This window comes from Mytilus edulis, chromosome 6 (assembly GCF_963676685.1).
Source record: "Mytilus edulis chromosome 6, xbMytEdul2.2, whole genome shotgun sequence".
NCBI lineage: Eukaryota > Metazoa > Mollusca > Bivalvia > Mytilida > Mytilidae > Mytilus > Mytilus edulis.
This window is the reverse complement of record NC_092349.1, coordinates 73,508,183-73,519,518: the sequence shown is the minus strand read 5'-3', so window position 1 is coordinate 73,519,518 and position 11,336 is coordinate 73,508,183. Positions and strand designations below refer to the sequence as shown.

Sequence of the window (11,336 nt, the reverse complement as noted above, 5' to 3'; positions counted from 1 at the left end):
TGCCCCGATTCCAAATGACGTCACATCATTGCGTCCTTAACGACACTTTTGTGATACAAAATTAAAATTTTTACCTGTTATGTTTTATTAAATTGTAATAATTGAACTTTGTGTCTCTATTCTGCAGAACTTAGATTATAACATGTCTTTTCCATATTGGCCCTGGTATTATCCCTCGACCCATATCGGCCCTCGGCTAAAGCCTCGAGGCCGATATGGGAGTCTTGGGATGATACCAGGGCCAATATGGAAAAGGCCATGTTATAATCTATACATACCCTTAATCTGTATTTTACATCTCTGTCTTAAGAAATCTAAACCTTTTCAGATATTTATTTTTCTTAACAAACTCAAACACCAAATCAATAATCTATCATTCAAAAGATGTAGAAGTAAAAGTAACTCACATAGCTTTAAAAAAAAAAGTCAATTTATTTTTGTGTGTGTAGAATAATTAAATATCAGATTATTTACATTCGATAAATACATGACACCATTCCCTGTTAACATTCTGACATTTTAATGTTTAGTGAACTGAAAAAAATCTGAGTTTAAACCCTGATTTGGCATAAAGTTCAAACAGATTGTACTTCATCATCAACTTGTGTACTAAGTTTAAATTTAATGTAACCACAACTTCATGGGTAACCACATTCACCCCAAACTTATCTTATAACTATTGATTTACAGATAAACAGACATATACACTAATGGAGACATGGATGATCAGACAGGAAAACAGATTCCAACTTCTTCAATACACAGGACACAAAAATAAATAAATCCCAAAGTATTTCAGTCTTTTTATCCTCATTGGGGAGTTTTTATCAATATATGAGGGTAGGAATACCCTTTACCATCGGGGGTCAAATGGTCAATCTCCTTGTCGGTATTTGTCAGATGTCTAAAAGAGTTATCCATTGCTTTATTTTTTTAGAGTAAAGTTACTGTGATTTGTCAAAATCAGTCATAAAGAAAATGAACAGTTTATTATCATGTTATTGCCATTTGGCCAGATTTTTTACTGTTATTCATCATGAACATGATGAAGGTATCCCCATTACAACCATATATATTGGACTATACCACAGACCACATCAACAAACAACTTATTCCTTCTGAAAAAATAGATGTACAAACAATAACAAACAACTACAGAAAACACATGGTCTGGATAGCCTGACTTAGTACAGCCAGAAGATGTGGTTGATAAAGCCAGGCGCGGATCCAGAGGAGGGGTTCCGGGGGTTGGAACCCCCTCTTTTTTTTGGCCGATCAATGCATTTGAATGGGAGCATATAGCTGGAACCCCCCCCTACTCTGGGTTGGGAACCCCCCCTTTTTAAAATGGCTGAATCCGCCCCTGAAAGCAGTTAAATGTGTTGTTATTCTCTTGTTCACCTAGAAAGGGGACTGAATATTTAGACTTAAAGGCATAAAGTCTGTATACATTACTAGTATAAATAGCAGAATTATTAGATTCTTCATATTATTGTATATTGCACTTATTCAGAACAATGTTCAAACTCTATAGTGACATACCAGTAATGGCAGATTTTACCACATACCCAAATTGTTCATCTCATCCTTATATACTTTACAGTTTGGCCATTTATTTATTTTGTTTTAATCCTCTATTACATGGTACTCATTGACCTAACATACAAGGTAAATATTTGGACTAGATAGTCATCTGAAAGCCCAACCTCAAAAATTTAAAAGCAAATAAGAAAATAATTGCCAATGTTCTTCTTGAAATAACATAAAATCCAACAATTATTAGAGGGAATTACAATGTCCACTGTGTCCATTCCCTACCCTTCTAACAACAGCATACAGTTAAGTTATACTTAAGCACAATATTACATTATTAATAACAATGTGTTTAAAAAAAAAAGCATTAAATAACAATATTGTTAAAAATTTTGCATTAAATAACAATGTTGTTAAAATGTTACATTGAATAACAATGATTTTTAAAATGTTATATCAAATAACATTATTGTTATTATCAACCCAAATTATGACAAAGTTAATTCAAGGTGGTACCCAACACTTTCATTAAAATTAATTTGGCTCCTTTAATTTTCATAAAATTTTGTCAAAGTATTTACTTTGATACTTTAACAAAAATATAAAAATTTAAAATTTTTGAACCAACCGTTTTGCCAGAAAAATTACACTGATTATATAGCAATTTGACAAACACCAATTTTGATCTTTGAGAAGCTTAATATTCCTTTTACAACACAACGTAATTAAAACGTTTAGCTGACTTAACAGAGTTATCTCCCTGTAGTGTTAAGTACCACCTTAAGTATTTTCGTAATATTGGTATGGCTTCAAATAAAACTTGCATCATTTTCAGATATGCTTTCATTTCATGTCTTTTTCAAAATATCAGATTTCTGTAGGTGGCAGTCAGACAACTTTTAAGTGTGTGCCCAAAGTAACCGGACTTGTTTATCACCCTGATGAATCTTGGGAGCCCATGGAGAAAACATTATCAAGTATATGTTGCTCAGCACTCCTTGGTAATGATATCCCTGTACTGGAACTTGAACTGGTACTCAGATTTTCGTTGCTACCATCAAATACTTCTGAAACAGAGATAATTATAATATGAATTTAATTGCTTTATCTTATTTCATATTGAAATACTAATTAAGGTAATACAAAGGATTTCAAACCCTGTTGTTAGTTAGATTTGTCATAAATAAAAAAAACAACCTCCTTAGTGAAACAGCAAGCCCAATGCTTTTCAAGCCTAATTTGACTGTCTTTTTATCAATTTGTTAGAAATGCCAAGGATGAAAAAACAGTCAACACAGACAATGGTGCAATAACATCTAATATTATTACAGAGGCTTGGGTCTGGTTGAGCAGAGGGCTATGACCTTTTTAATTCACAGTTGAAGACATTAAAGTATCTTCCGAGATGAAGAACTGTAATAATAAAATTGAGAATGGAAATGGGGAATGTGCCACAGAGACAACAACCCGACCATAGAACAGACAACAGCAGAAGGTCACCAATAGGTCTTCAATGTAGCGAGAAATTCCCGCACCCGGAGGCGTCCTTCAACTGGCCCCTAAACAAATATATACTAGTTCAGTGATAATGAACGCCATACTAATTTCCAAATTGTACACAAGAAACTAAAATTAAAATAATACAAGACTAACAAAGGCATGACTACTACTTCAATGTGATACCTAAATTTATTTCACCCTTTTTCATGGAACTTTTCATTTTGTTCACATCCTTCCCTTATTTATTTGTTTCCAATTTAAAACAAACTTTATCATATGTTTCTAAACATTTGAAATTGATTTCAGTGTTATGTATTCAAAGAAAGAATAACAATTACATTAGTTTAAATTGAGTGTTTACCATATGTATACACACTATGAATAATTCTTTTCCAGGAAGTTTACGATTTAAAAAATGCTTTGACTGAATAAAGAGATCCTTAGAAAATATGATAACAGAAAATAAGAAATATTTTCCAGGAAATTAGTTTGTAACTAAAAGTTAATACACAATTTTATCAATTTGAAACCAGGAATGAAGGCGTTATAATGCCTAAATAGAAATATTTTAAACCTCAAAATACACATTAATATTTTGCATAATACTAAACTCTTAACATAGTGACCGTAATTTTTATATTACTTTTTACAAATGAAATTACAAGAAATTTCTATGATTTTAAAACAATTGTGTGATTACGAAATTTCATCCATGTGGATGTACACAACAAACATTTCTTTAGATAAATAGTTTCAATAGAGTTTTTGCACTATGTTTTGTTGTGCTGGCCTTGAAACCAATTCAATTATAATTTCATGCTTCCATTAAAATGAAATTTAAATCTAATTAAAAGTTATTACAAAAGCTGAAAATAAACTGCACTTTCCCTGCAGAGTCATATATGTAACCCTCAAAGCACTTTCAAAAATCATTTATACATAAAATGGATCGAACCAACAAATTTTCCATTTTGTTGAACAAATTAGGATTGGTTTTAATTATGATTATGCATTCTAATGTGAAAACCGCATTTTGACACCTGAAAATTAGAGTTAAAGTATGACAAAATAATTATAATTCATAAGACCAGTGACTTCTTTTGTTAAACGTGTTTACTCTGTCGGACCTACAGCTTGATCAAGTGTGAGAATCGGAGAATTAAACTTATTACACAAAAATTATGAATGAAAAATTTGAAATAATGGGTGTGATTTATTAGACTTTAAATCAAAATTTTAAAGACTTGTCACCTACATTTCATAATTCAAATAATTATGGGTATCAGTAATTTTAAAATTAAGTTAAAATTAACTCGACACGAGAGTTACCAAGTACGAAAGAGTCCATTTAATTCATAAATCAATCAAAAGATCTGCTATTTTGCTTATCTGAAATGTCATCTATGATTTCCGATAAGGTGCCAATATGCTGGCGAAAGTTGTTTTCATTTTTATTTACAAAAAATCAATTTGAATGATATCTAATAATAAACCCTAAAACGGTCAAATGGCACTGTTAAGACTTAAATTAATAAATTTATAAGTGCATATTTCATAACTGCAAATCATTGTAATTTATATGAGGACAATGCAGCAATCATTAACTATAATGTAAATCTTATTAGATTTTTTTTAATTCAAAACACTGGATAACCACACAAAATAGTTTTTATAGCAATAATAAAATTAAATGACACTTGATTAGGGAAAACCTAAAAAGAAACCACAATCTTGCAGCAGCATTCTTCCTTTAAGATAAATTAAAAAAAAATATTTATTTTATAAAAAATTTCACAGAATTTTGAGGAAAATGTTTTCAAAACAAAATAAAATCAAAGTATACTATATAAAAAAAATAGTTGAATATTTATTGTTATCTATATGTCAAACAAATTCAAAAATAAATTGGAATACAAAAAATTATGAGGTAAATTTCATTTAAATTCAAAGAGACAGCAACCCAAGTTATTCAACCACAATATTAAGGATATGTTTCTAAAAAATGGTTAAATCGAACATAATCTCTAATTGTGTTATCTAAAAAATATACTATGTGGTATGAAATACTCTTCTTTTTACAGAAAATTAACAGATCCATAAATATCTTTCCATTTTGAATTTTACCAACATGTAATGCTATTTAAACAGGTTTAGGTATTTAAATCTATATTGTTCATATCAAACAGCCTGCTTCAGATGACCTTGACATCTCCATCTGGGCAATAATAGCATAAGGTGGTACCTAACACTACAGGGAGATAACTCTGTAAAATCAACTAAACGTTTTAATTACGTTGTGTTGTAAGGGGAATATTAAGCTACTCAATGATCAAAATTTGTGTTTGTCAAACTGCTATTTAACCAGTGTAATTTTTCTGATAAAATGGTTGGTTCAAATTTTTTGAAATTTTTATACTTTTGTCAAAAGGTCGAAGTAAATACTTTGTCAATTTTTCATGAAAATTAAACGAGCCAAATTAATTTTAGTGAAAGTGTTGGGTACCACCTTAAAAACATATTATTTTATTGGATTGATTATTTTTATATCTCTGAATGAAACTATACAGAATTGACTGTTTGCAAGAAAAAAGACACTATTATATACTGTAAACCAACTTATTTTCGCGAGCTATTATTTTCGCGTCTTTCGCAAGTAAAAAAAAATGCGAAAATAATTCGTCCGGAATACGTAAAACTTGGATCTTTCCTTATTGAACTACATAAAATATTAAGAATATCGCGAAATTAAATCGCCGCGAAGTGGAATAGAAAGGGCTAAACGGGAAATAAAGTTTCCGCGAAAATAAGTTGGTTTTCAGTATACATGTATAAAAATAAGGAGATGTGGTATGATTGCCAATGAGACAACTATCCACCAAAGTTGAAATGAAGTGGATGTAAACAATTATAGGCAACAGTACAGACTTATACAATGTATGGTTGAACATGAAAATATTGTATGCTTTTCACATTCTTTTTTTTAGGGGATGCATGCCCAATGTGCCAAAGTCTAATTTCTGCCTTCTGAAAGAATAAGATTAAGATGCTTTTGACATTTTTTTTCTTGCATCTTGTATTGTACAGTAATGGTTTCATGGAAATATCATCCATGTTTTATTTTGTTTTCTAATTTACACAATAGGCATGTAAAATACTCATAGAACAAAGAAAATGACTTCATTTCTGTAATTTCCCTTTGAAAAAAATTACATGAAAAAAACTTGTAAAAACCCGCTATAAAGATGTGAAATAAAGACGATGTTTTGTGGTATTTATTGACTACTTTTGTCTTTATATTCTCCAAATAAAAGGAAGAACACCTGATCTTGATTCTTACTATAACAAAACTTTTATATGCACATCAAAGATGTAATAACTCCTTTTAATCGACAGCCTTCAAATATTACATGTACAGTACGATTTTTTTTCAATAACCACCAGTTATTAAATTCTAAATTATAATGATTGAAATCAATAAGATGGAATCCCTTTCTGATGATACCATATTAAACCCGTATTTATTCTTCCCTTGTGCTTCCTACCTTAATAACCTTAGCATGCTAATGTAAGCCGATATATAAAGAATTACCGTTATAATAGTAATACCAATTTTAATTACTGGCGTTGATAATAAACTGCTGTTTCATTCTTCATTTTAAAGTCTTTTTGATGGCCTCCAGATAATGACTTTGTTATAAACGATATATTGTAAGTATAAGACCTGAGGGTGGCAGTTCTCCACATAGTTATATCTCTTTTATTCCGACGGATCCGTTAATTCCTTACGTATTGTTACTTTGTAATCAGAGAAGTTCTGAATCAGGGTATTAAAATGTAATAGTTTGTTAACGAAATCTGTTATTCTTCCATCCATAGTTGATCTAATAACCATCAAATCTTACCAATACACCTGGGCACATGGACTTTAATGCTTTTAATTTTAACTAACTTTTTACAAGGATTATGTCCATAATGGAAATTCCCAATTAGTAATAATGTCATACATTACAAAAAACATCTAATAACTCGCTCTTCATCATGTGGGTTTTGTTAATGACCTAGCTAAACTTTCCATTATAACAAAGATAGTATCAAAATTATCTTTTTGATCAGTTACTTAATTTAAAAAAAAAAAAATTTCTCTCTTAAAATAAATGGTTTAAATTTGAAAGTTACATTTAATTTCATGATTATAACAAAGAACTTCAACAAACTAAATTTGCTACAAAAGTGTTAAAAATGACTCCAATGAAAATCTGTAAATATCTTAAGTAATGTACAAAAATATCAGGAATTCTTCAAGAATATACTGAAATTTGATTGCTTAAAAATACAATGCAATGATACAATTCTCAAAAAAGATTGAGGTTTTCTGAAAACTACTCAACATGTATCAAGTGCAGCAAAGATATCATATCAATAAATGCAGTATGGTTAATTTTTACAAATAAGTTTTATAATGTCAACAAACCATGTAAAAACTTTTGGTGATGGTAAGAAATTCTATATCAAGTGAATATAACATTTGATAGGAATCAAATTTGTTATTTTCTTTTATCATACAGCAAGCTATTTCTAAGCAAATATTATGAGACACTCAAAAACTGTGGAAAATGTACTTAAAAATACCAGAGAATGTAAACGATTTTTATTTTCCCAAATCTTCATGAATATCTATCCGACATTTTTCAATATTAAACAGTATTTGTTTAAAAACTGATATTGAAGCCATTTATTATGTATTCTATTCATAACTTTTTAAAACTTATTGCAAATCAAGGCTTATCTATTGTTTACTGTCAATTTAGAAATTATTGTAAGGTTTTTATTAGTGCGAATAATGAAACTAAGTGAGTATCCCAATAGTAAGAACTCACATTCTGTTAACTGAAATGTAGACCTGTAGGCATATTTTTTCGAAATCAAAATAATTAAACTCACATTTTTGTCTGTTCTTGAAAATTTACAATAATTTCTGAATTTACAGTATTTGGTTTTATTTTCTTTTAGGATTGCTGCTTCATGCAATAAATAATTGCCTCACATATCCTCCTATGCATTTTGATTCATCATAGTTTTTTTTTAAATCTTCAAGTGATACAAAACATGCCATCCAGCTATACATACAAAGGGAGATAATCTAAATGAAACTTTCGGCATATTCTTATCATTCTGTTTTTTTCTTCTGCTGTTTACTTTAAAAAGAAACAAGTCATATTGCAAAAAAAAAGGGATTACAGTAAAATGTTAATATTTCTTAAATTAAACAAATGTTGATTATTAAGGAGGTATTTGTCCTACTTTAACAAGTTCAAGTTAATGAAAAAGTGGCTGCATTATCACTGTTTTACAAATAAACAAGGAAATCCTTAAACAACACTTCATTTCAAAGTGATGATTTTTGTTTCAATACAATGCAAAATCCATTTCTATATGGAATTTCCATTACATTGCTACTAGAACATGTAGCAGTTTTTTTTTAGACATAAAATCCTAATTTCTAAGCATTCAAATGTAGTTAAAGAAATGTTTTCTTTTTATTTTTTATAGGGTTGAAACTAAAAAACCATGTGCACATTACTAAAATGAAGAGCTTTACAACTGCTTACAATATATGCTTCAACACACACTATTATGCCACAATAAGAACATACAGAAGCATTCAATAGTTAACAACATTATTGTTTGGGAATAAAACATTGGAATAGTAGGGTTGACTTGTAAACTACCATCCACAATTACCAAAACACAATTTATTCTTCCATAAATAATGGGATGGATGGAAACTTTGTTTATAGTGGATCTTTTGAGGAAAAAGTATGACTTGAACTCCTTACCATTCATCATACTAGATGGTCCAGCTTCTTTAGCGGGAGATTCTAACATGGCCTCTGCTAGTGTTTCTCTGATTCTGTCCTCATCATCCTCACTACCCCGAGGTTTGGTTACTGTTGACTCTGCCCAACTACTGTACACATCACATAGATTAGGAGACTGGTCAAAACTTCCTGGAGAACAAAATAGATAAAGAGCCTAGAATGATAACTTTCTGTTTTTCCTCTACTGTTATTTTTTGTGCATGAAGAAAGACAACTCTGATTTAACATGACATCATTATAGCAAAATAATTTTTCTTGTGAATTGAGAACATTTTATATCTGCTTGAAGACTTGATTTTTTTTTATCATAACAAACTTACATACAAACCTATACAAAACTAGAAGTACCCCATAAAAAATAATGACTCCATAGTATTTAACACTAAAAAGGGCATTATACTAATCACATAAACTGCTGGAAAGAGGTATACTGACCTGCCTCTATCAACAAAGGACTAATATGTTGTCCTCCTTTACTTGTAGGAGGTGTACTATCACTCCCTGATAGTCTTCTGTAAGCTGGCCTAGCATTAGGCATGGCCACTGGACTTGATCTAGCAGGCTGTATTCTGAAGGAAAGCACGCATATTGTACTGAATATTGCTACTATACATATTCAAGTTTAAAAAAAAAGAAGAGAATTATCCTTAGAAGAATTTCAATTTTCAAATATGATTTTAGTGCAAAGTATTTAACATAATTTTGATTTTACCAAAGCCAATAATAAAAACGTATTTGTTATTTTTTCTCCGACTAAAGAGTAAAAGTCAGTGTACAATGATTTATAATAAAAAGAGTTTAATAGGAAATGGTATACTATTTTTAAACTTTTTATTGTTTGATTGCTGTCTAAATCTGGATGTCTGATGCATATCTTTTAATCCCGTCATCATTTTTCTATGTTTTGTTTTGTGTACTACTTTTTGTCTTTTAATTTCTATTTTTTTTCCAGTGGCTTATTAGTTTGAATATTCATTTGGTATCTTTGAATATCTTTGAATATTCATTGGATATCTTTGAATAGTCATTTGGTATCTTTGAATATTCATTGGGTATCTTTGAATAGTCATTTGGTATCTTTGAATATTCATTGAATATCTTTGAATAGTCATTTGGTATCTTTGAATATTCATTGGATATCTTTGAATAGTCATTTGGTATCTTTGAATATTCATTTGGTATCTTTGAATATTCATTTGGTATCTTTGAATATTCATTTGTTATCTTTGAATATTCATTTGGTATCTTTCACCTCTCTTTAACTGTCAAATATGAAAAAAAGCCTTAAATTAATGGAACATACTTTAAACTTTCTAGATTAACATCGTCACTGATGACATCCATGGCCTGGACATTAGTTTCAGGGGTCTGTGATAGTAAAGCAGATGACTGAGCTGACAGGACAGTAGTGTTCTGTACATTCTGGTAGGTCTTGAAGGAAAATTGTGGTCCCATCCAAAGTCTTCTATGTGGTCCAATGTGTGTAATAATCTCGACCTATAAATCAAGGGTTATTAATAATTACAGAAGTGGACAAAGAAAAAAAATCAAAGCACCAACTGGAGTGATGACCCAAAATTGCATGGCTAGCTGTAAAGTCCAACTATAAATGTACATTTCTTATTCTGTTTTTTTTTAAACTTTTTACTGGTAATTTTCAACAATTGATTATACAGCTAGATTAGTATATGTGGTTCCTGTACAAATTGTTTAAACAGTACGAGTATGGTGTTTAATATCATAGTTTTGACTTTGCAAGTCTATCAAAATAGTGGGGTTAAAGAAGGCAAATTTTAACATTTTGTTCACCAAAACAGATTCTTTCCATAAGGTTTTCATTATTTTAGGAAGGAGTTGTTTCCCTTTCCATAAAAAATAAAATAAATTGGAAACGCTAATAGTGTTTTAAAATCAGACTTTTGTTTAAACACACATTTTTCCTAGAAAATAGTGAAACAAAACAAGATTTATGAGTTCAAAACTTATAATGTCAAAGTTCCATCAATAGTTGAAATTGTTTAGACAATAAAGAAATGCATGAAAGTCAGAAATGTAAAGGGTGGATGTATATTTACATGGTGTGCATAGGACCACAATTCTTATTACTAACCTGAGACAACCATTGATCTTCTATATCCATGTCTTTAACACCATGATCTGACGATAGACTTTCCTTAGAGTCATGTCGGGGTACAGCTGATATCTCATCTGTAAAAATATCATACTTAATATAAATAAAACATGTGGGGTGTAACATATGGACTTCATGAATAGAGAAGTGTCCACAGAATATGTCCATCTCAATATTGTTAAAAATTCAGAACAGCTGGAAATATAAAAAACAGAGACTATCTCATAAGTTGTTTTTGGCTGGCATTCTTTAACTAAATGTTAGGATCTTATGAATTTATATATATCTTTACT

The 11,336-nt window shown here is 29.9% G+C and overlaps 1 protein-coding gene across 2 annotated transcripts in view; it reads right to left on the bottom strand.

The window, feature by feature from the left end:
• Positions 1-288: 288 nt before the first annotated feature.
• The window catches only part of LOC139528380 (BCAS3 microtubule associated cell migration factor-like), a 31,849-nt gene continuing 20,801 nt past the window's right edge, over positions 289-11,336 (bottom strand). For both annotated transcript variants that reach the window (XM_071324342.1, XM_071324343.1), the window contains 5 exons: positions 11,023-11,120; positions 10,216-10,409; positions 9,348-9,481; positions 8,871-9,041; positions 289-2,600 (listed from right to left, as the gene is read on the bottom strand). In XM_071324342.1, the coding sequence (XP_071180443.1) occupies positions 2,467-2,600; positions 8,871-9,041; positions 9,348-9,481; positions 10,216-10,409; positions 11,023-11,120 (731 nt within the window). In that variant the 3' untranslated portion in view covers positions 289-2,466. The remainder of the gene's footprint in view (positions 2,601-8,870; positions 9,042-9,347; positions 9,482-10,215; positions 10,410-11,022; positions 11,121-11,336) is intronic.